The sequence below is a fragment of the Cervus elaphus genome, chromosome 28 (assembly GCF_910594005.1).
Source record: "Cervus elaphus chromosome 28, mCerEla1.1, whole genome shotgun sequence".
NCBI classification, from domain to species: Eukaryota; Metazoa; Chordata; class Mammalia; order Artiodactyla; family Cervidae; genus Cervus; species Cervus elaphus.
Genome location: NC_057842.1, coordinates 49,715,020 through 49,740,529, shown reverse-complemented (window position 1 = coordinate 49,740,529; position 25,510 = coordinate 49,715,020). Strand labels below are relative to the sequence as shown.

Here is a 25,510-nt window from a genome sequence, read left to right as displayed (position 1 = left end):
GTGGTGTATGAGCTTTTTGATGTTTTGCTGAATTCTGTTTGCTAAAATTTTGTTGAGGATTTTTGCATCTATGTTCATCAGTCATATTGGCTTGTAATTTTCTTTTTTTGTTTTGTCTTTGTTTGGTTTTGGTATCAGGGTGATGGTGACCTCATAGAACGAATTTTGAAGTGTTCCTTCCTCTGAAATGTTTTGAAAGAGTTTTAGGAGAATAGGCATGATATCTTCTCAAAATGTTTGATAGAATTCTCCTAAAGCCGTCTTGTCCTGGGCTTTTGTTTTTGGGGAGATTTTTGATCAGAGCTTCAACTTCAGTGCTTGTAATTGGGTTGCTCATAATATCTATTTCTTCCTGGTTCAGTCTTGGAAGATTGAACTTATCTAAGAATCTGTCCATTTCTTCAAGGGTATCCATTTTATTGCCAAATGATTGTGTATAATATTCTCTTATAACCTTTTGTATTTCTGCATTATCTGTTGTAACCTCTCCTTTTTCATTTCTAATTTTGTTGATTTGATTCTTCTCTCTTTCTTTCTTGATGTGTCTGGCTAAAGGCCTGTCAAGTTTGTTTATCTTCTCAAAGAACCAGCTTTTAGTTTTATTAATCTTACTATTGTTTCCTTCCTTTATTTCTGCTTAGATCTTTATGATTTCTTACCTTCTACTAATTTTTTTTTCTTATTCTTTTTCCAGTTGCTTTAGCTGTAAATTTAGTTGGTCTATTTAATGTTTTTCTTGTTTATTGAGGTGGTAGTGGTAGTTTAGTTGCTAAGTCTTATCTGATTATTGCAATCCCATGGACAGAGGAGACTGGCAGGCTACAGTCCCTGGGATTCTCCAGGCAAGAATACTGGAATGGGTTGCCATTTCCTTCTCCAGGGGATCTTCCCAACCCAGGAATTGAACCCAGGTCTCCTGCTTTGTAGAAAGACTCTTTACCAACTGAGCTCCAAGGGAAACGTGTTGTTTCTTGAGGAAGGATTGTATTGCTATAAACTTCCCTCTTAGAACTGCGTTGGCTGCTCCCATAGGTTTCGAGTTGCCATGTTTTCCTTGTCATTTGTTTCTAGAAATGTTTTGATTTCCCTTTTTGATTTCTTCAGTAACCTGTTAGTTATTTAGAAGCGCGTTGTTTTATCTCCATGTGTTTGTGTTTCTTACAGTTTTTTTTCTTATAATTGATATCTAGTCTAATAGTGTTGTGGTCAGAGAATATGCTTGATACAATTTCAATTTTCTTAAATTTACTGAGGTTTGATTTGTGACCCAAGATGTGCTTGATCTTGGAGAATGTTTCATGGGCACTTGAGAAGAACATGTATTCTTCTCCATTTAGGGGAATTTCCTGAAGATATCAATGAGATCCGTCTTACCTAATATATCATGTAAGACTTGTGTTTCCTTATTAAGTTTCTGTTTTGACGAACTGTCCATTGGCACAAGTGAGGTGTTAAAGTCTCCTACTATTATTGTGTTACTGTCAGTTTCTCCTTTTATGTCTGTTAGTGTTTGTCTTATGTATTGAGGTGCTCATATGTTGGGTGCTTTGATATTTACAATTGTTATGTCTTCCTCTTGGATTGATCCCTTGATCATTATGTAGTGTCCTTCCTTATCTCTTGTAAACTTCTTTACTTTAAGGTCTATTTTGTCTGACATGAGGATTGCTACTCCAGCTTTCTTTTGCTTCCCATTTGTGTGGAATACATTTTACCATCCTCTCACTTTCAGTTTATATGTCTGTTTAGGTCTGAAATGGGTTTCTTATAGACAGCAGATATATGGGTCTTGTATTTGTATCCATTCAACCACTCTGTGTCTTTTGGTTGGAGCATATAGTACATTTACATTGAAAGTAGTTATTGATATATATGTTTATATTGCCATTTTCTAATTGTTTGGTGTTGATTTTGTAGATCTTTTTTCTTCTGTTGTATTTCTTGACTGTATAAGTCCATTTTAACATTTGTTGTAAAGCTGGTGTGGTGGTACTGAATTCTCTTAACTTTTGCTTGTCTGAAAAACTTTTTATTTCTCCATCAATTTTTAATGAGATCCTTGCTGGGTACAGTAATCTTGGCTGTAGATTTTTCCCTTTCAGTACTTTAAATATATCCTGACAGTCCTTTCTGGCTTGCAGAGTTTCTGTTGAAAGATCAGCTGTTAAGCATATGGAGTTTCCCTTGTATGTTACTTGTTGATTCTCCCTTGATGCTTTTAATATTCTTTTTGTTTAGTCTTTGTTTGATTAGTATGTGTCTTGGTGTGTTTCTCTTTGGCTTTATCCTGTATGGGACTCTTTGTCCCTCTTGGATTTGATTGGCTATTTCCTTTTCAATGTTGGGGAAATTTTCAAATATCATCTCTTCAAAAATTTTCTCATATCTTTCTTTTTCTCTTCTTCTTCTGGAACCCCTATAATTCAAATGTTGGTGAGTTTGATGTGGTCCCAGAAGTCTCTGAGCATATCCTCAGTTCTTTTCATTCTTTTTATTTTATTCTGCTCTTCAGAAGTTATTTCCACCACTTTATCTTCCAGCTCACTGATTTGTTTTTCTGCTTCAGATATTCTGCTATTGATTCCTTCTAGAGTGTTTTTAATTTCAGTAATTGTGTTGTTTGTCTCTGTATGCTTATTCTTTAATTCTTCTAGTTCATTGTTAATTGATTCTTGCACTGTCTCCATTTTGTTTTCAAGGTTTTTGATCATCTTTACTGTCATTATTTTCAATTCTTTTTCAGGTAATTTTCCTATTTCCTCTTCATTTATTTGGACTTATGTGTTTCTAGTTTATTTCTTCATTTGTACTTTATTTCTCTGACTTTTCTTTTCCTTTTTTTTTTTAAGGTGTTGTGTTTGAAGTCTCCGTTTGAAATTGAATTCCTTTTGAAGTTGAATTCTTTCTTTGAAGATGGTTGAATTCTTTCTTCCTTTTGGTTTCTGCCTTCCTAAGTTTGATCCAGTGGTTTGTGTGAGCTTCCTATAGGGTGAGATTATGCTGAGTTTTTGTTTGTTTGTTTTTTCTCTGATGGGCAAGGCTGAGTGAGGTGTTACTCCTGTCTGCTGATGATTTGGCTTGTATTTTTGTTTTGTTTGTTGTTTAGATGAGGCTTCCTGCACAGGGTGCTATTGGTGGTTGGGTGATACTGGGTCTCATATTCAAGTGGTTTCCTGGTGTGAGTTCTCATTATTTGATACTCCCTAGGGTTAGTTCTATGGTAGTCTAGGGTCTTGGATTCAGTGCTCTCACTCCAAAGGGTCAGAGTTTGATCTCTGGTCAGGAATGAAGATTCCACAAGTAGTTTGTTATGGCATTAATGGAGAGTAAAACAAATATCCAAAAATGAGAAACAAAAGATGAACCCCAGACAAATGGAAGTTACAAAATCAGGCAAATAATAATTGAAATAATGGAATATACACATGTACATATATACCCATGAGCAAAGTGAAAACAGTCCAACATATATAAAGTACAGTAGATTGATCTGGCAAACAAAGGGAATAAAAAATTATATTTACCAGTTAAGAACAAAACTAACTTTAAGCACTGGAGAGGGCAATGGCACCCCACTCCAGTACTCTTGCCTGGAACATCCCATGGATAGAGGAGCCTGGTAGGCTTCGGTCCATGGGGTCACTAAGAGTAAGACACAACTGGAGCGACTTAGCAGCAGCAGCAGCAACTTTAAGCACAAACTAGAAAACAAAACTAAAGCAAGGTGCCAAGTGGGGAATAAAGCAATGAAAAGAAAACTAACAAATATGTTGAGAGGCAAGGAAAGAAAGAATAGATATGCAAAGTTAAAGAGAGGTAGATGAAGAAGATTTATATACAAGAAAGATTAATTGCAAGGGGAAAAGAACAGTAGGAAAGGCAACCCAAGTGTAGTAGGAATAAGTGTAGAAAAAAAATATAGTAGGTTTAAAAAAATTAAAAATTAAAATTATAAAAAAAAAGAGAAAAGAGAAATAATAGAAGAAGAAAGAAAGGGGGGGGGGGAGGAAAACTCCAGAGAACTGCAAAAGCCCAATGTCAAGGCAGAGGTTTATAGCAACAATAGAAATTGTGACTGAATATACATATATACATATACACGCATAAGCAAAATCAAAACAGTCCAACAAAAATTAAGTAGAATAGATTCACCTGATGAACAAAGAAAAGCAAAAATTATATCTACCAGAACAAAACTAAATAAAGCACAAACTGGATAACAAAACTAAAGCAAGTTGCCAAGTGGGGAATAAAGCAATGAAATTAAAACTAACAAATATGTTGAGAGGAAAGGAGAGAAAGAAAAGAAAGAATAGATATACAACGTTAAATAGAGGTAGTTAAATACGATTTATACATTTTAAAGATTAACTGTAGGGGGAAAATAACAGCAGGAAAAGCAAACAAAGGAATAACTGTAGAAAAAATAATAATAGGCTTAAAAAATTAAAAGTTAAAAAAAAAAGAAATGGAAAAAAAGAGGAAAACTCCACAGAACTACAAAAGCCCAATGTAGAAGTCGAGGTCTATGACAGTGAAAAATGTGTCTGAGGAAAAAGAAAAAAAAGAAATAGCTCAAAAGTTTATTTGGATGTCTTAGTGTCAATAAAATTGACAACTACAACAGAGGGGTAAAAAAGGGGGGAAAAAACTCCAAAAGAACCTACAGTACAAGTCAAAAAATAAGAATCATAAATGTTTTTCTTGAGTCACGGCTGTCAGTCCTTTCCCATACCGGGAATCACAGGTCGCCTCACCTCCCTAGGATGCCCTCCAACACTGTGCTCATCTCTGGACCTGCTGTGGGGGCAGCTCAGATTCTAATCTGGTCCTACTCCTGTCCACAGCTATCAGAGCCGGTGCATTTTCCTTTGTGGGAGCTCTCAATGGCCTTTTATATATCCCATAGACACGGAGTCTGCCTAGTTGATCGTGTGGATTTAATCTGCAGCTTGCACAGCTGGTGGGAAGGCTTTGGGTCTTCTTCCTTAGCCACACTGCCCCTGGGTTTCGAGTGTGGTTTTATTTCCACCTCTGCATGTGGGTCGTCCACTGGGGTTTGCTCCTGAGGCTGCCCTGGAGGACTTGGGTTTGCCCCTGTGAGGGCCAGGCGTGGAGGTGGGGCAGCTGCGTGGGTCACAGGGGTTCTCGCAGCACCAGGTCCTCAGGGGGGTTGTTGGTTAGGGCAGCAGGAAATACAGTGCTCTAGAAGGGTATCGCAACCAGTTTTGGCCAATACACTCCAGTATTCTTGCCTGGAGAACCTGCTCTCTGACAGAGAAGCCTAGCAGGCCACAGTCTACAGGGCCACAAAGAGTCAGACAGGACTGAAGCGACCCTGTGAACATAAACACAAGACTTTTTGTTTTTTGTTTTTTGCCTGTGGCAGCTCTGCCCCAGTGAGTTGAGTGTGAAGGTGGTGCAGCTGCTTGGCTTGCGGGGACCCTGGCGGCGCCAAATGTGCAGGGACTCGGACTGCCTCCGCCGCAGGAGTTATGGCCCGATCAGAGTCCTTTTTTGAGCCTCTTGTAGCTGCCGATCAGAAGGCCTCTTTGGCCAGTCTTTCTCTGTGGCTCTGCCCGTACAGGCACTTAGAGGGCTCCCTTGCCTGGGGTCCTTCTCTGTTGTTTGGCGCGACAGGCACTAAAGGGGGCACCCTTGGCGGGGTCCTACTCTGTAGTTGAGCGGGTCAGGGCCAGCCTCCCTGTTGTTCAGCTGCCCATGCTGGCGCCTGGAGAGAGAGGGTATGGTGATGGCTCCACCCCCTACGCCTGACTCGGCAGTAGCGCCTTACTTCCATGGCTACCTGGTTTTCCTCCACAGGCATTTCCCACCACGGTCTCCTCCCTCACATCCCCTCAATCCATCTCTCCACAGTCTACAGCAGCCCTCACCCTGGGATTGCTCCACAATCCCTAAACTCCAGCTCCCAGCCGCTGCCCCTTCCAGGAGACCTGCATTCCTGCCTGGAGTATGTATGACTGAGGCAAGGACTGTCTGATTCTCATTCTATTTAGACCGCCCCAGATCAGCTGTTTCACTCTCAGCCTTACATGTTTCTCCTCTGACTCAGACAGTTACCCTGCTGTGGGGATTGGACCCCTGCTTCAGTTCTCCCACCTGCCAAGGACAGGTCCAGTCCTACTAACACTCCTGGTTTTCCCCCTAATTCCTTTGTCCTACTGAGTTTTGCGTGGTTCTATATATTCTTTTCCACTGGTCAGCTATTCCTGTCCGCTCTCAGCTGCTGTTCTGCATGCACTTCTGTGCATGAAGGTGTATTCCTCATGTATCCGTGGAGAGAGATGGACTCCAAGTCCACCTACTTCTCCGCCATCATATTCTCCCTCTAAACTTTCTGTTTTGTATTGGGGTGTACCTCTGTCCATGGGGATTCTCTAGGCAAGAATACTGTAGTGGGTTGCTATGCCCTCCTCCAGGGGATCTTCCTAAGCCAGGAGTTGCAGGTAGCTTCATTACCATCTGAGCCACTAGGGAAGCCCAGAAATACTGGAGTGTGTAGCCTATCCCTTCTCCAGGGGATCTTTCCAACCCAGGAATCAAACCAGGGTCTCCTGCACTGCAGGCGGATTCTTTACCAGCTGATCTACCAGAGAAGCCCTACTATGAATATTCTTGTACATGTTTTTCTTTCTTCTTCTTCTTTTTTTATTTTTATATTTTTACTGTTTGAACTTTTTGTTTTATACTGAGGTATAGCCAATTAACAATGTTGTGATAATGTCAGGTGAACAATGAAAGTACTCTGTCGTACATAGTCAGGTATCCATTCTCCCCCAAACTCCCCTCCCATCCAGATTGCTGCCTTACATTAAGCAGAGTTCCGTGTGCTCTGTAGTAGGTCCTTGTTGATTATCCATTCTAAATACAGCAGTGTGTGCCTGTCCATCCCAATCTCTCTAACTATCCCTTCCCACCATCCTTCCCTCTGGCAACCATAAGCTTGTTCTTAAAGTCTGTGTGTCTGTTGCTTGTCTTGTAAGTTCATTTGTATCATTTCTTTTTAGATTCTACATATAAGGGATGTCATGCAATATTTCTTCTTATTTTGATGAACATAGATATACAGTTTTTCTTGGACATAAAACCTGGAGCAAAATTTTGGGCCACAGAGTTGGTGTAGTCTCAATATTAGAAGACTCTGACACATAATTTTCAAAGTAGGTTGTTACTTTGAAGAGAGGTGAAGGATAGGAAAGTTGTAACCTGCTATCATCATGTGTTGACCATTTCTGTATCCTTTTTTTCTATTTATGCATGCTAAGTTGCTTGAGTCGTATCTGGCTTTGTGTGATCCTATGGCCTGTAACCTGCCAGGCTCCTCTCTGTCATGGGATTCTCCAGGCAAGAATACTGGAGTGGGTTGCCATGCTCTCCTCCAGGGGATTTTCCCCATTTTCCTTTTATACCACATTCAAATTACAACTTGAACAGAGAGAAGTAGAAGATTCAAAGTTTCATTTTATTTTACTGTTAAGAAATGACTTCAGGTTTGCATTTCTGGAATCAATTCTGTGTTCCTAATTAAGTTTAAGAAGTACTTTCCAATTACTCAATTATTTTTCTGTTCCATATATATGATCTTACATTTCTAACTGCATATTTTTTATTAAAGTCATCTTATCTCACATTTTAGGAATTAGGAATTTTTGTGTGTTTTGCTGAATGAAATTTTGAAGAAAATTACTAATTTGTAGTGAAATAGGCAAGGGCTTTCAAAACAGGCATGAACAGATTCTAATGTTGCCTCTGTCATTTGATAGCTACATAATCTTTGGTCACAAGATTGTTTTCTGTAAAATTATACTACTTGGGATTGCTTTAAAGAGTCAGTGAAATCTTAAACACTTACGTAGTGTTTGCTCTATAGTAATTATTGATTCTAAGTGCTTTGTTATAAGACAATTTGCTGTTTATTAACAACTCTATGTACTAGCTCCATCATCATCTCTTTTTTTAGAGATGAAGAAACTCAGACTGAAGATTTAAGCAACTGCCCAGTTTGCCTGGGATGACAAGTGGCAGAGCCAGAAAGTAAACACAGTTTAACTCTGGAGTCCATGCTCATACCACTGTTCTCCTCCACATACATGACATCTAATTTTGTTGTTGACACACATTAAGTCTTTGGATATTGATAAATACTTATTATCCTTCTGCTTAGCATAACTCACCAGGATTTAAACATATTCAGAATATAATTTCACAATAAGTTGGCTGTTCTGTAACCATACCATCAAACTGTTGAAAAAGTAAGAGAAATGTTTCCAACTAATATGATGTAAAATGAAATATTTCCAATTCTTCCTGAATATAAATTTGTCCAATCACTGTGGTATCTTCTGAGTCCTAATTCCTCATATTTGGAGGAATTATTACCATACCATGACTTCTTAGTAATTTAGAATAGGTAGTATGCTGATAGTATAGTCTCCTGACATTCATGCGTCAAGACTTTCGATGAGGTATGAATTGCAAGCTGTGGAAATGTCCTATTCAAGGGAGTTTAATTTGTGAATGGCTGTGCTGAGAGCACATGGTGTGAAGTGTGAAAGGGAGAAAAATAAGTGTTCATTATCTTAAGTGTTTTGGTGTCCTAGAGATAGAGGTTGGAGGATGTCAGCTATCAGGTGCTCCCCCTTTCATTTCATTCACCAAATCAACAAGGAAGAGATTCTCTTGGAGACAAAGGTCTCAGTTAGGTCACTCACAACTGAAGAGAGAGAGATGATATCAAGGCTGGGGCACAATTGAGGGGACTGGTCTGAGACACAGCTCATGGAAGGTGCCAAATGGAAAGAACATGTTGTTAAATTATATTCCACATTTTATGACCAAAATTATTTGCTACAGTGTTATTCACTGCCTAAGGGATTTTCGTGATTCGGGAGAGCTATCTTTCAAAAATGTCAAGTGTTTTCTGAAAAAGGATGTAGAGAAAATCACATAGAAAATTCTACTTTGTTCTTTTTCTTGCAAGTAAAATGCTGCAATTTGCAAGTGAATAAGTATTTTGGGTTTTTAATATGGTAAGTTATTATTAAACTTGAAACTTAAAAATTATGATAAGGAATTCAGATGTCTGAATAAACAGAGACAAATTTAATACAGTTTTCCCAATGCTAACCGTATAGCTTTTTATCAACATAGAGGACTGATTATTTTGGAACTGTGTGCAAATCTTTGAGAGTTCAGTACTTGATGCAGGATCTATATATATGTAGGTCTTAAAAGAAGGAACTACTAAATAAAAAGGCAAAATCATATTCAAATCATGTAAAATTTTGATATCAATATCAAAGAAATTTTGCCAGTGTGAATTTATGTTAAAGGGCATAAATTCAAATTTTTATTTGAATATTTGAAGTATTCATACTCCAAATTCTTAGACAAATCACATATACTCACACACACTCACACAAATTAAGTACCCAAATACATACATAAAAGTACAGATACCTTCCAGGATTTTCTCTGTCTTGTAAGAACTGTGTGATTTTTCCTTTCTTTGCCAGGTGGTATTTTTGAATATGTGGAATCCGGCCCAATGGGAGCTGAGGAACTTGCATTCAGATTTGCTGTGAACACAATCAACAGAAATAGAACTTTGCTACCCAATACCACCCTAACCTATGACACCCAGAAGATAAACCTCTATGACAGTTTTGAAGCATCCAAGAAAGGTAATTGATAGATATTTAATAGTGTGTTTTCTGAAATTCAAATTTTTAGCTATTCTTAAGAGATTTCTTAATCCACAAAGTAATTAATAAGTCACTAGAGATATTTTCATGCAAATATTTCTTTTTGAGCTGCACATACATTCTTTTTTCAGGAAAGGTAAAGTGATATGGTTACCTGCTGAAAAAATTTGCTTATAACATGAATTGTAGTTAGGTCTGGGATAGTGAAGTTGTTTTCTTTTCCCCTATTAATCCTTTTGTTTTACTACTAAACTATTCCTATTTTAAGAACCTACTAAAATAAAACAATACCATCAGTGAATTTTACCAAGTTTTACAATCCAATTTTACATTTTTATTTGCATTATGTGTCAATTCTACTTTACTACTGTGGTCTTAATTTACTGAGTATCTTGAAAGTTCTATGGTTCCAAGTGACTTAAAAACAGCAGCCCAATTTTAAAACTTAATTGGAAAAATTTGATCAATCTTTCATTTATGTTGCCTATTTTTTAGCTACTTGATATTTCTTTTTTTAACTGAGAATAAATGGCTAATGATATAAAAATTGGATTACATGAAGAAATAATAAAAATACCTTATGAATTTTATTATTTTATAAAGCTGTATTTTCAATATAAGAGTAGACATATAATTTTCTGAGATATGAGTTTAATACATATATGAAAGAAAGTAATAGAGAAACTACTGTCAAGGCATTATTTTAACCAAACAACAGTTTTAGCAATAAATATATTTTGAGAGATGTTTTCATTGGCTTACTTTGTCTAAGTAGGTGATCTTTTCTTTTGCATAGTTAGCATTCATGAAATTAAATTCCATAAGGTAGATTTTCTCAAAGGAGTGGACTTAGAAAGCATTTGTTCTAAATTCTTATTTTTAAGACAGTGCTTGCTATTCTGTAATGCTAATATTGTTTTATTAGCTACCTGACATCTATAGAAATGTACATAATTATTTATAATTCTAAATCAGTGCAGAGTTCTTCTAAATTCATTAATATTAATGGCAGTTGATAAGATATAATATTTCTTAAGATGAAAGTATCTTTCTTTTCCCCCAGCTAACTAGTGTTTATCAAAGCCTATGTTCTGCCTGCCTTTTGAATTCATATCTTTATGAATAAAAATAAGCTTTCACATTTCAGAGCCATGTCAGGGTGATGAAAGGTTTTGAAGGCTGAAAAGGGGGGTAAAGGTTATTGTGAAATATGACATGTGTCATCATAATTGCAAAATAAGTCATTAGCTGCAAGACAAGAGCATTTGATTAGTGACATCGTTCATGATTATTTCCATTAGGAAGAAGAAGCTCTGTCTTAAATGAAATAATTTAGACCAAAGAATATGGAATATGAGTACAGTATAAATAAAATATAAATAGATTTCCTAATGGCGCCTTCAAAGTAGCAACATAAAATAAAAATGTAGACTAGAATGTTCTGATAACAAACATCTTACTACCTTGGGACTATCTTAGCAAAATTATGAGGTGGTAAACTCATTTGGTTTTTAGAATATTAAAAAGGATTTACAAATTTTTCACTCATTAAAAATCCATTGGGAATCTAATTCCTGAAGTGACTTTTGCCTGAAGCTGAAAAAGCTCAAGTAAGTGTATGAATAACGTTCTTTGTGAGATATTGAAGTGGTGGATGTCATGGTTTGGATCTTGTCTTGTGAAGCACTGGCTTGTTGACCTATGACTGCTTGGGTGGCAGAGCAATATGTAAAGAGATAATATGAAGTGAAAGTAACTCAGTCGTGTCTGGAGTTCTCCAGGCCAAAATACTGAAGTGGGTAGCCCGTTCCCTTCTCCAGGGGATCTTCCCAACACTTTGCAGGCAGATTCTTTACCATTTCAGCCACCAGGGAAACCCAAGAATACTGGAGTGGGTAGCCAATACCTTCTTCAGCAGATCTGCCCAACCCAGGAATCGAACTGGGGTCTCCTGCATTGCAGGCGGATTCTTTGCCAGCTGAGCTACCAGGGAAGCCCACTAATATAAAGGAGAGGTCTAATATAGTTTTGAATCTTATGAGGCCTCAATAATATATGTGATACTGATATGATTCATTATAAAATACCAATTCATTTGGACATTGTTAAACTTTTTTAAATTGATTTTTCCAAGGCAAGAATTTAAGTTCAGTGTTTAAATTTTCACTGATATCTGATCTTATATTTTTAATAGACAATACTGTTTTGCTCAATAAACTCTGATGCATTAGAATTTGAATTATTATTGAATCATATATTGCTTTTAAATGACTCCTCTGATACCCCAAAACTCTATTTTTTCTTTGAAACACACTTCAGAAGCTCTGTATAAGCTAATATAATGTTTTTAACTTTTCTTGATTTGTGACTTGTCAAAAATCTAGAGAAGGAAGATCTTTTATTTTCAGTGTATGTGAATTAAAATTTATGTGAGTGAAAACCTTGAGGCTCCGAACTTTCTACTGATTCAGAATTCCAATTATTACTTTAAAAGTAAGAATCTATATGTGTTCAAAAACTATATATTTATATCGAATTGCATTTTTGAGAAAAGATTAAACAAATGTGTTTTTTTTTCTAACTAAAGTTTATTTATTAAATATCTCTGTGCTTAAGAATCCATCCATCAAATTGCATTTCATGTGGCAAAATCTCTGAAGGAAAAATCAGTAAATTTTGCACAGTAGAATGATCAACTATTTTGAAAGGATTAACACTGAAAATCTAATTGATCCCTAAATTCCATTTAGAATAGCTATCTATTAAATATTTTAGTCATCCTTATATATTTTCAGGGATAGACAGACTGTTGCCTCTTGGAACAGACTTCCACATTTGAACGTTTCTTCTCTTCAGTTGTGTCAGAATTCATGAGACACTTCTATACATTTGCCCTAATTCTTCCTTTTCCAGGAAGAAACAAATTTTAGCCTCTTTCACAGATCATATTCTTCATGTATTTAAAGATGAGTTTCATGTTTCCAGTAATTATTGACTTTTTTGACCCAAACTTACCACTTGCTTTGGTATACCTTACGCAATTTAAAGTTCTGTCACAGTTTTGCTATTCCTGTCTGAATATCTTCTAATTTGTTTATGTGTCTCTTAATTACTGTAATTATTATTTATGTGAATAAAATTTTCTACACATAAATGTAAACTTAAAGCTAATTTAGTGCATCATAAAAGTCTTACAGTATCCAAAAGCCAAATGAAAAGAGATGATTAAATATTTCTGTATTTAATTAAATACTTTGATTATCTTACTACTCAATGAGATTAATCCCTATGAAATCACCCTCTGTGACTCATGTCAGGTTTTGTATGGGCATTTCTATGCATAGCTTGACCTGTATCATCAGATATTGCAGATTCTAAACTATGTGCCCAACCATAGCTTTTTAGATGGGCCATGAAAAATAGATGGCTTCTGATTCAGAATTTGAAATTGTAGAGGATGACCAGTGAATTTGGGAAGGAATATTATTCCCCTGATTTGAAATATTTCCCTGAAGTATCCCCTGGATATGAAGTATTTTTGCAAAATGAATATTCACCCCTTAAATTCTAAAATATTCTCGCTCTTTCTCCTTCCTCCTCTCCTCCCTTGACATTATTGGCAAAGTTATTATATTTGAACATTAGGCTTCAGGTGTCTAGGTGAATTTCCCTTCTAACAAACTGAGAATATTTGGAGTTAGGCAACATGTAAAATCAGCTAGTTGTAGATGTTATATTAAGGGCAAACAAATCGTCCTTCAGGATGATGCCTTTGGGACAATGATAATGTGGTACTGTTGGCGCGCTGGCATCTCCTCTCATTACTGACAGACTTCTGTCTCCTCTGCAGCCTGTGATCAGCTGTCTCTTGGGGTGGCTGCCATCTTCGGGCCTTCACACAGCTCTTCGGCAAATGCAGTTCAGTCTATCTGCAATGCTCTGGGGGTTCCCCACATCCAGACCCGCTGGAAGCACCAGGTGTCAGACAACAAAGATTCCTTCTATGTCAGCCTCTACCCAGACTTCTCTTCACTCAGCCGTGCCATTTTGGACTTGGTGCAGTTCTTCAAGTGGAAAACTGTCACAGTTGTCTATGATGACAGCACTGGTAAGAAAAAATCAGTAGCCTTTGGCCCTATGCTTTAAATATAGATAATTTTCTGAAACTCATTTGAGATTCTTGCTGTGTTATTGTTTTTTTGTTGTTGTTGTTTTAAAATTAAGGGATAGAAAAACATTTGTAATCAAACACTAATTTCATATATCCAAATAAAGAACAACTGAATCATACATTTTTTTTTCCTGTGTATGTGTAAAATAAGCACTTTTGTTCTGGGAATGATCAGTTACTGTGAACGATAGTGTTGGATGAAGGATAGAGATAGTATGAAATATATTGAAACATTTATTCAAGCTTTTTTTTTCCTACCAGTTTCAGTGTATTTTCCCAAAGTAAAGCCTTATAATGAGCTGTCACTGAAACTTATCAAGAAATCTAGAGAAATAAAGAAATTCAGAATTTTGCCTTAACATTTTCTGTAATTATTTATGTTCAAAGAATGTGTATGAAAAATAATAACCTTTTTATCTGTATAGCATGTTAAAATATCCATTGAAATTCTTAGAGTTTTGGGAACTGTTTATATGCATACATAAGGGCTTACTACATGGTATTTGTTTTTGTGTCTTTAAATGAATATTTGCTGGCTAGAGGTTGTCTCTGCTTTCTTGTTGTGACACATGTTATTTTATATATGAATGGTTATCTTGAAGTATCAAATAAAAATAAGTCTCAGAAATACAGAGAAAGTAAAAAGTAAAAAAAAGTAATAATTTCCTTGGAAGTTATATTGGTGAAGAAACTGCATACTATTTTGATTATTACCTAGTGAAAAGAAATTTCACATTAAGATGTTTATCACTGGTCTAAATAGTGCTCTTTAAATTAGAGTTTAAAAATATTTTATTCGAGAACATTTCACTATGCCTTTATGTTTACATCAAAAATGAAATTCATTTGAATTTAAATTCTCTACAAATACACCTGAAGCACACTCTATGAATGCAGTATTTAGAACTATGTGCAGAAATGAATCCATTTGCCAATAAAGTTGACCATCTGCAAACTGACAGATAGGAGCTCTCCCAAGAGAACAGAGAAACAGGGAGTTACAGGGTTGGAGAAACAATGTAAATAATTTGAAATCTTTTAAAAAATGGGATAAGAAAGAGTAAGTCTGAATATACATTAATAGTGTAATTTTGCGAGCTTTTCCCAGGTGGCCCAGTGGTAAAGAATCTGCCGACCAGTGCAGGAGACACAAGAGACAAGAGGCGCGGTGTGATCCCTGGGTCAGGAAGATTCCCTGGAGTAGGAAATGGAAACTCATTCTAATATTCTTGCCTGGAAAATTCCATAGACAGAGGATCCTGGCAGCTACAGTCCACTGGGCCACAAAGAGGCAGACACAACAGAGCACATGTACATACACACCCAAGTGTAATTTTGCATTTTTTATTTAAAAAAGTAAAATTTTTATTTAAAACTTAACTTTAGAAAGAATACTTAAATTCCTAAAATAACCTAAGTACCTTTGATGTGTTTTTTAGCTTAAAAGAGAGTTACTAAATTTATTGCATTGTTCTATTCTAAATCATTATTTTCTGTCATTGATTTAGTTATATATGTCAACTTATGAATGGCAGGTTCTGTGTGAATGGTTTCTCTGAGCATGTATAACATGATGCTCCAGGGCTAGCTCAGTGGCAAATTGGTCCACTTACGTTTGCTTGTGTGCTGAGTCACTTCAATTGTGTCCAGCTCTATGCAACCCCATCGACCGTAGCTTGCCAAGCTTCTCCATCCATGGGATTCACCAGCAAAACTAGGCAGGCTTTTACCACTAGTGCTACCTGGAAAGCTCCACTTATGTTTATGAATGGTCATATATAGAAATATACAAAATATGAATATAAATTCATTGTGAATCTATTGTTTATTTACTTCTCCTTTCCTTCCTGTTATAATGCAGGAAGGGCATTTTATTCTGACTTAATGTTACATATCCTCATATGTACATGCACATACACATGGTACATACACACATATACAATACGTATATATGTATGTTAGATGTGATATTTTACACTTATTTTTTATCTTAAAGCCCCTCATAGTAGAAAGAAAGTTGGCAACTGTCTGAAATGTTTCTGATATAACACCTTTCCTTACTATTCTGTTTGTATGCATATGGGTTTGACATTTTTATTTCATATATGTGGTTCTTGAGTGATTGAATAAAGGGATAATAAGATTTGTAATCAAGGTCACTTCATAGTTTGGCAAAGCAGTGTTTCATATATAATTCATCTTTTGCTTGAGTATTATTCTAAATATTTAGTTCATTGAGACAAATTTAAACAGATATATATATATATATATATAGTTAGTTAATTAGATATATAGACTTTTAATGGAAACTTGACCTGAGATTAAACTTATCAAAAAAGTTTAAGTTACTATTTAAAAGAAACTTTACCACAGCTAACACTTGAAGTTGACATCAATACTTAGATATTCCAAAAGTATTTGATTATTTCAATATGAATGCTAAGAGTCATTACAGGATTATTCATAGGATCAGTCACTCAGTCGTGTCTGACTCTTTGCGACCCCATGAAGAACAGCACGCCAGGCCTCCCTGTCCATCACCAACTCCCAGAGTTTACTCAAACTCATGTCCATCGAGTCGGTGATGCCATCCAGCCATCTCATCCTCTTTCGTCCCCTTCTCCTCCTGCCCCCAATCCCTCCCAGCATCAGGGTCTTTTCCAATGAGTCAGCTCTTCGCATGAGGTGGCCAAAGTATTGGAGTTTCCTATAGGTATCCCTAAAAATCCTCAGAGGGGAGAAAAAGCATGTTAATGCTTCATTTTATGCAATATTTAATCCAACAAATTTTGATGAAGCATCTGCTATGTGCCAGGGACAGTGCCAGGTGTGAGTATCTGCCAGTAAAAGAAACAAACTCCTGGCCCTTCTTGAGTTTCTAGTTTCTAATTAAGGACAAGAAATTACTCATGTTTTTAGTATTATTTGTAGTGAAATAATTGCCTCTGTAACCTCTGTATTATGTGTGCTCTTCGCTTTAATTTAACAGACATTTGAGAACTTTGCTCTTCTTGATTTTTTTTTTTTAGAGGCTAAAACTGACTCAAAGATACATAGACGATTCTCTTTGAAATGTGTTCATAAATATATAGAAGTAGGCTTTTTTTGTTTGTTTGTTTGTTCGGGTATGTTTAAAAGTCTCAAGGTGGAATTTTAACTCAACAGAGGAACCCAACAGAGAAAATTTGTAAACTTCCCAAGTGAGCAAGATGACTGTTTGGTCATGTGGGAGAAAATCTGATGACAGCTAGGACTGTGAACTGAAATGGGAGAACATCCACCTTATATACAACGAGACAAACATTATTAACTTCATTATGGACTTATATATCTGCTGTTCATTGTGGCATGAAGTATGCATTTTATTTATGTTTCTTTTTTCCCTTTCCAGATTTATTATGTGTGCTCTTCCTCCCATTTATATTCATTTCTATTTTGTTGTGTTGTCCAGTTTGATACATGATAATTATACTTTCATCCAGTCTTTGTTCCCACCCCCAAAACAGATGGGATGATAGATGAAATATAGTGCTGGAGTAGGAAAAATTCTTAGAACGATGTTAACAGGAGCTGTTTATTTTTTATGATAATTAGCATTTGTTGTTGTCACGGATGAATGCTTTTAAACACCCTGAAAGTCTGTTATAGCTCTGAATGATGTCCAAAATGATGGAAAAGAATTGGCTTCAGAAACAAAGCTGTGTTTCTGTCAGTCATTTTGGAACATATGATTCATTTTAAATATAAACTAAAAATAAGTTGGATAGCTCTCAGCTTGTAAGCAATTCCAAGATAAGTTGTGAATATTTGCTTTAAAATTCCTGTGTTTCATCTTTGTTTATAGATCAGCAGTCCATTAACAAAGAACTCTGAACTGGTAAACAGAAGTCTGGGATTCTAGTCCCAGTTTTGTTACTAAATTACTGGTACATCTTTGGAAAAGAGAAGAGGGAAGTTGAAATGACTACAGAAAACAGCTATGATGCCCTAGGCATTGAGGTAGCTGCTATTGTACATAAACTATGACACTTAATCTTCAGAGCAATTCTATAAAAACAATGCAATTCCAGGGATATAGGTTCTCAGTTCACTATCCTTGCTTCCTCAGGGAGTTGGCTCTTCTGCCCACCAGTAGCCCAAGGCAGAAACCTGAGCATCTGCCTTGATTCCAACCTTTCTTCAGCCCCACAAACAAGCTCTAATGGTTATTTAATTCTATACCTCTGAGAACTCTCAAATCTGTTCATTTCTTTCATGCTTTCTAACTAATTCTTAAGTCAAAATATTTCATCTGGATTATTACTAACAGTCTCCTAACTGACGTTCCTGCTAATCCAGTAAAAAGTAATTTTTAAAAATGCAATTCTGACCCATTATCCTATTAATTGGTCTAAGGATAAAGTCAAGCTTTTTTGAAAGTCTTATAAGACCTGATGTGATCTAGTTCCTGTACCTCTCCAATATTTCAGTGTAAACTTGAGTCTAAATCCCTCACTTAGGTCTTTCAAATTGAGCCATTAAATTTCTTTTGGTTTCTGAAAAGTCCTGTCCTGTCCATGTGTTTCTCTCATTCTGACTCCTGCCCCTCCTCCTCAGTAAACACCCACACACATGCACTTGTGTATTTGCACTCACATATTCATTTGTACCATTTGACTTAGATGTCACAAAGAAAGGCTGTCCTTACCCCAGCTCCCAAGCAGGAATAGGTTTCCCTCAACACATTCCTATAGCATTGTGGTTCTCTTGTGACCCTCTCCCAAGAGAACATCAGTTCAGTTCAGTTCAGTTGCTCAGTCGTGTCCGACTCTTTGCGACCCCATAAATCGCAGGACGCCAGGCCTCCCTGTCCATCACCAACTCCCGGAGTCCACCCAAACCCATGTCCATTGAGTCAGTGATGCCATCCAACCATCTCATCCTCTGTTGTCCACTTCTCCTCCTCCCTTCAATCTTTCCCAGAATCAGGGTCTTTTCAAATGAGTCAGCTCTTCACATCACGTGGCCAAAGTATTGGAGTTTCAGCTTCAGAATCAGTCCCTCCAATGAACACCCAGGACCTATCTCCTTTAGGATGGACTGGTTGGATCTCCTTGCAGTCCAAGGGACTCTCAACAGTCTTCTCCAACACCACAGTTCAAAAGCATCAATTCTTCAGTGCTCAGCTTTCTTTATAGTCCAGCTCTCACATTCATACATGACCACTGGAAAAACCATAGCCTTGACTAGACAGACCTTTGTTGGCAAAATAATGTCTCTGCTTTTTAATATGCTGTCTAGGTTGGTCATAACTTTCCTTCCAAGGAGTAAGTGTCTTTTAATTTCATGGCTGCAGTCACCATCTGCAGTGATTTTGGAGCCCAGAGAAATAAAGTCAGCCACTGTCTCCCCATCTATTTCCTGTGAAGTGATGGGACCAGATGCCATAATCTTAGTTTTCTGAATGTTGAGCTTTACACCAACTTTTTCACTCTCCTCTTTCACTTTCATCAAGAGGCTTTTTAGTTCCTCTTCACTTTCTGCCATAAGGGTGGTATCATCTGCATATCTGAGGTTATTGATATTTCTCCTGGCAATCTTGACTCCAGCTTGTGCTTCCTCCATCCCAATGTTTCTCATGATGTACTCTGCATATAAGTTAAATAAGCAGGGTGACAATATACAGCCTTGACATACTCTTTTTTCCTATTTGGAACCAGGCTGTTCCATGTCCAGTTCTAACTATTGCTTCCTGACCTGCATACAGATTTCTCAAGAGTCAGGTCAGGTGGTCTGGTATTCCAGTCTCTTTCAGAATTTTCCAGTTTATTGTGATCCACACAGACAAAGGCTTTGGCATAGTCAATAGAGCAGAAATAGATGTTTTTCTGGGACTCTCTTGCTTTTTCGATGATCCAGAGGATGTTGGCATTTTGATCTCTGATTCCTTTGCCTTTTCTAAAACCAGTTTGAACATCTGGAAGTTCATGGTTCATGTGTTGCTGAAGCCTGGCTTGGAAAATTTTAAGCATCACTTTCCTAGCGTGTGCAATTGTGTGCAGTTGTGCGGTAGTTTGAGCATTCTTTGGCATTGCCTTTCTTTGGGATTGGAATGAAAACACCTTTTCCAGTCCTGTGGCCACTGCTAAGTTTTCCAAATTTGCTGGCATATTACATTACAAATGACTGTGCTTGGCTGAATTTTCCACTAGATCAAATACAAATCTGAATAGCTTGGAACCTAAGGTTGCCCACCATTCTATCACTAGCACCTAGTATTACCTGGCTAATGGAAATACCTGAATCAATATTTAAGGAATTAATGCATGAAAAGGTATTATCATACCCATTGTTTAGACAAAGAAGCTCCAATGGATTAAGTCATCTGTCCAAGGTCAACTTAGTTTGACGGCTTTTTAATACTTTGCCATCGAATAAGTAGATTCAGCAATGATTTTCAGATATACAGACATGATTTCTCCCATCATTTCAAAAATTTTATAAGTAATCTGGAATGAATTGTGCTTATATGTGAACAGCAGTTAAAATGTATTTGCTCGTATACTTATTTGAACAATCATTATCAAGCATCTTCTGTGTACTAGGTGCAGATGCTATTTCAGCATGAGAGATAGGATTATAGGTAAAACTCTGTCTCCATGTGCTCAGAGTTGAGTGAGGGGGAGACAGAGCATGTGAGCAGGATACTATTATAGTGTAACAAGTGCAGATAGAGACAAGAAAATAATATTGTGACATTTTAGGAGATGAATATAGACATAAAAGAATTTAGGGGAGTGGAAGGTTTTAAAGCTGCCTTTAAAGGTTTTAAAGGCAGAGGAGAATTTTGGAGAAGGTGGGATAATTTTGAAATTATCATAAAGCACAAGAAGAAATGCTTCAACTAGAGAAGGAGCTTAAGGGTGTAACGTACAAATGTGAGAATGCCTGGGAAGCTGGTTTGTCAGGGAATTGCAGGCACTTCATTACAACGGATCATCAGGAAAGGGAAGATGAGGAAGAATGAGGGAGAATGTATACAAGGCCAATGTAGGAGAAATCAAAAAGAGCTTTTTCCTAGCTACTGTGCTTTGGAGCTTGCATGTTACAGCAGTACTGGTCGTGTCTGCCTGATGTGAACCTGCTTTTCAAACCACATCGAGTGCCTCAGGGATAGACAGAAACTCAGTCAGTACCTTTCGGAGGCAATCAAAAAGGACACAGAGAGTGGGATATCCATAGACTGGACTGTGGATTGAAATCCTGGTTCTGTTGTGTAATTTTCAACAAGTTACTTGACTTTAAAGACATGAGTTGACACATTTGTAAATTGAAGATGATGCATACATCAGGGGATTGTTGTCATGATTAGTGAGATATGTGAAGTGCTTTATAGCTCCCATGTAGCCTAGCAGGAGCTTAAAAATGTCAACAGTAGAAATGCCTTGGGGACTTCCCTGGTGGTTCAGGGTTGAAAATCTACCTTCCAATGCAGGGGACACAGATTCCATCCCTGGTTGGGGAATGAAAATCCCACACATGCTGCAGGGCAACAACAGAAGTTCACGAGGTAACCAAAGTCCCAGGGCACCCACGAAAAAAAAAAAAAAAAAAAGCCATGTCTTGTGTTCCATTTATTCCTAACTATACTCTAAGAAAAAGAAATTATTCAGTCCTACATTTTAAAGTATGAGGACGGTTAGATGTAGAAAGTTGAGGTCATTTGCCCAAGGTTTCACAGCGAGTAAATGGTGCTATGCTTAGCTGCTCTGCCGTGTCCCACTCTGCAACCCCATGGACTGGAGCCTGCCAGTCTCCTTTGCCCATGGGGATTCTCCAGCAAGAATACTGCAGTGGGTTGCCATGCCCTCTTCCAGGGGATTTTTCCAACCCAGGGATGGAACCCAGGTTTGAACCCACATTGCAGGCAGATTCTTTAAAGACTGAGCCCAGCAGGGAAGCCCAAGTCAACCGTAGATCTGGATTTTTGACCCAACAGTTATCCACCACAGAACTCACTTTCTTAAACATTGTGACATAATGATAGTTATTATGTTTTTATTTGGTTCGTTTTGTCTATTTTATTTTAAGAACAGGAATGACACAGTCAGAACTTCTTTCGTAGTTTCTCTGATCACAGTATGGAGAATGCATTCAGATAATATGGGGAGTAGGATGAGACCAGAAGCAAGAGAATTTCCGAATTAGTCAAGTTGGAAAAAAAAGATAGCAGTCTCAATTAAAGAATTTTTGATGGAAGGATATTGAAATAGAATTCTGGGAAGATTTAGGAGATACAAACTGTAGGACTTAGTATGTAAACAAACAGAGAAGGAGTGGAGAGAGATGGTAAGAATGACCACTCCATTCCTGGTCTGGACTACTAATCAACGGCACATTTACCGAAAAGAGGAAAACAAGAAAAAGAAATGCGGGAAAAGCTATAATGAGTCTGACTTTTAACACATTAAACTTGAAGCACCTTTGAATCATACAGTTATATTGGAGACAGAAATCCATCTTGAAAAATAGTTTAGTATGGGCATATGATGCTCCCATTGACATTCCTCTGCTCTCCATTTGGACTTCTTTGTGATAGGAGGAAATGAAGACAGTTGACAAAAAACAGGGTCATGGTACAAGAAAGTTCACAGTTATGCTACTGAGTAGCCAGTCATGAAGACGCCTATAGACCTGAAAATAATTTAGGAGAGAGAATGTAAATTTTTTTAATTAATGAAGGAAAGTCAGTAAATTTTTTAGATGTTAACGTTAACAAACTTAACTTTGATTAACTTCATGATATGAGTATAGGAAAACAGGTCAGGACCTTTATCCTAAGCAAAAGCAGAAATGATTTCTTTACTAACTTTATTGACTTGAATGAACTTTATTTATAGACTATGTTCTAGATACTCCTGTGTGTGATTAAAGTTAGTTTAAGAAAAATGTGAAGTCAACTAATGGGGCTTCCCAGGTGGTGCAGTGGGTGAAAATCCACCTGTAATTCAGGAGAGGCAGGAGACAGCAGTTTGATACCTGGGTCAGGAATATCCCCTGGAGGAGAACATGGCAATCCACTCCAGTATTCTTGCCTGGAGAATCCCATGGACAGAGGAGCCTGGTGGGCTACAGTCCATAGGGTCACAAAGAGTTGGATATGACTGAAACGACTCAGCATGCATGCATGAAGTCAGTTAACAGTAAAAATTATTTTATTTTGGGGGGTACCTTTGTTTAAATAGAATTTGTTTAAATAGAATTAAATAATTCAATAGATGCTAATGTGAAAAATATGTTTTTAGAAGTTACTAACTTTTGAATAATATAGTAATTCCAGGAAAGGCTGTTATAAAACATATAACCAAATAAATTTAATTTTATTTCAAGGCCTGGGATTATTTGATCTAGGATGATTGATTATATGTTATATGTTCTAAGTACAAAGCCTTCAAGTTCTTTAGTTCCAAGTGGGAATATAATTAGCAATTATGAGTTAAACCTAATTATTTGGATATAGGTGATTACATAGCATGGTGTGTTAATGCTTCTATCAAGTTGGTTCTGCATGAACATAGGTTCTTTACTCCTATTTAAGCAAGCCTCAAAATTGTTTGGAATATTATTATTAAACTCTGATTACATGATAGTATTTTTAAACATGTTCATAGAACTAATTCTTTCTCTGAGTTTTAAAACCTTTAAAGTACTGCCAGCTCTGAAAGATAAATATACAGTTTCTAATCCATAACAATCATACATTTCATATTTCTGCCAATAGTGGAGTAAATACACATGTATGTCTACAGTGTCTACAATGATCAGTAATATTTTCCAGTATTAGAAAATCAACAAAAAATTGACATAAAGTGAGAATAATCTCTTGGTGATGGCCAAACACTGCCAGTTTTCTATATTTAAATCTGGAACATATTGGCATGAGCATCTTGGTAGTTACTTTTCCCCTAGCCTTTTTCTGATCTTATCTGTCTGCCTCTCTATGCTATTCAGGAGAAAGATAGCACTTAAATTATCCTTCTGATGTACTTGACAGTTTTGACTGTTCCTTTCTTTAGTGGAAGTAAAAGTCTCCTAGTTTGGTCTCTGTGCCATCATTCTCTCCTTGTTATCTCCTTCTTTTCAGCCATTTAGTCCCATTCTCATACTCTTAAACTCTTTTTTTTTCTTCCTCTGCTCCTTAAAACTCATGTTATTCAAGGTTTTATTCCCAGGCTTCCTGTTTTGTGCTTGTTTACCTCACTCTCCCTGAAGCCTGCCGTCTGACTCATGCCTTTCTTTGCCTGTATGCTATAGACTCACCCCTGGACGCCTCTGATAGCTTCTGGCAAGTGCCCTACTCATAGATCCAGCCACCCGTTGGTCATCTTTATATGGATATCTCACCCCCCATAACAAAAAACAAACATATTGCCTTTATTCCCAAACTTGCTTTTTCTCCTGGATTCTGTCTTCGTCTGGCTAGATTCCTCGTGGTCATTCTAGATTCTTGTTTGTCCTCCCTCATTTCTAACTGATCACTTAATACCTATCATTTTTATCTCACATTTCTCAGATTTACCTTTTCCTCCACCCCGACCAGCTGTCTTAGTTAATATCCTTATCCTAAATCACCTAGACTGTGTTCTGTCCTCTGCTCTATTTAAGTTCATGTCTCTGATGCAGACAAAATGGTCTTTTTTAAAAAAAAAGGACAGTGTGATGCTGTCATGCCCAGGCATAAAGCTGTTTGGTGGCTCCTCATTTCTTGGAAAGATGAGCTCTAGATCCACAGCATGGCATGCATGGCTTTCTTCGTTGGCACTCTCATGCCTCTGGTTTTCTTTCCCTGGTCTTTCCTTTCTCAACACTTACGCTGCAGCTCTCCCTGAATAATTGTGGTTCACCCTCAACAATCATCCTCTGTTCTGTCAAATCTCTTCGCTGAGCACAAATTGTTCTCTCAGCTTCTTATGCTCTCCTCTTTCCGTGTTCTATTCACCACCTCCAGGTGTACCTTAAAATATTCTTACAAAGTAATTTGTGAAGTAACCATCCCTAACTTCTCCTGACATGAGTTCATAATTCTATTCTTTGTGCATACGATGCAAGAGTTTAGTTGATAACATAGTTCATCATCAATTTTGTAATACAATTATCGACATGTTCACATGGCCTGTGTAGCAAACGTGACACTTCCCTTAGCCTAAGAGCTCTAAATATTTTATGTTTAATTTATCATTTGTTTGCTTCTTCCTTTGTTTTTTAAAAATAATTTATTTCTTTATTTAGTTCACAAATAATTATCAAACATTTACTATGTGTCACTACTCTTCTAGGTACTGGAGATACAAGAGTGAACAAAACAGACAAAACTTCTTTGTCTTGTGGAGTTTGCATTCTAGTGTAGAGTGATAATAACAAAATAGATGTGTCTGTATATAGGATCAGAGGTGATGTGTCATGGAGAGAAATAAAGCAATGGGGTCATGTAGGGAGTATAAGAGAGGGAGTATTGCAATGTTAAGCTACATTGTCAGAAGAGATCATATTTAGAAAGTGAAATTTGAGCTTGGACTTGAATCAGCTGAGGAAATATGTCATGGGAGTGTCTGAAGAAAGAGTATTTCAGGTAAAA

General features: G+C 37.0%; 1 protein-coding gene across 14 annotated transcripts in view; it reads left to right on the top strand.

The window, feature by feature from the left end:
* GRIK2 (glutamate ionotropic receptor kainate type subunit 2) overlaps positions 1-25,510 on the top strand; it is a 721,045-nt gene that overhangs the window by 269,802 nt on the left and 425,733 nt on the right. For all 14 annotated transcript variants that reach the window (XR_006338355.1, XM_043889993.1, XM_043889994.1 and 11 more), the window contains 2 exons: positions 9,537-9,704; positions 13,576-13,833. Coding sequence is in view for 13 of the 14 variants with exons in the window: in XM_043889993.1 (XP_043745928.1) it covers positions 9,537-9,704; positions 13,576-13,833 (426 nt within the window). In the remaining variant the exon portion in view is untranslated. The remainder of the gene's footprint in view (positions 1-9,536; positions 9,705-13,575; positions 13,834-25,510) is intronic.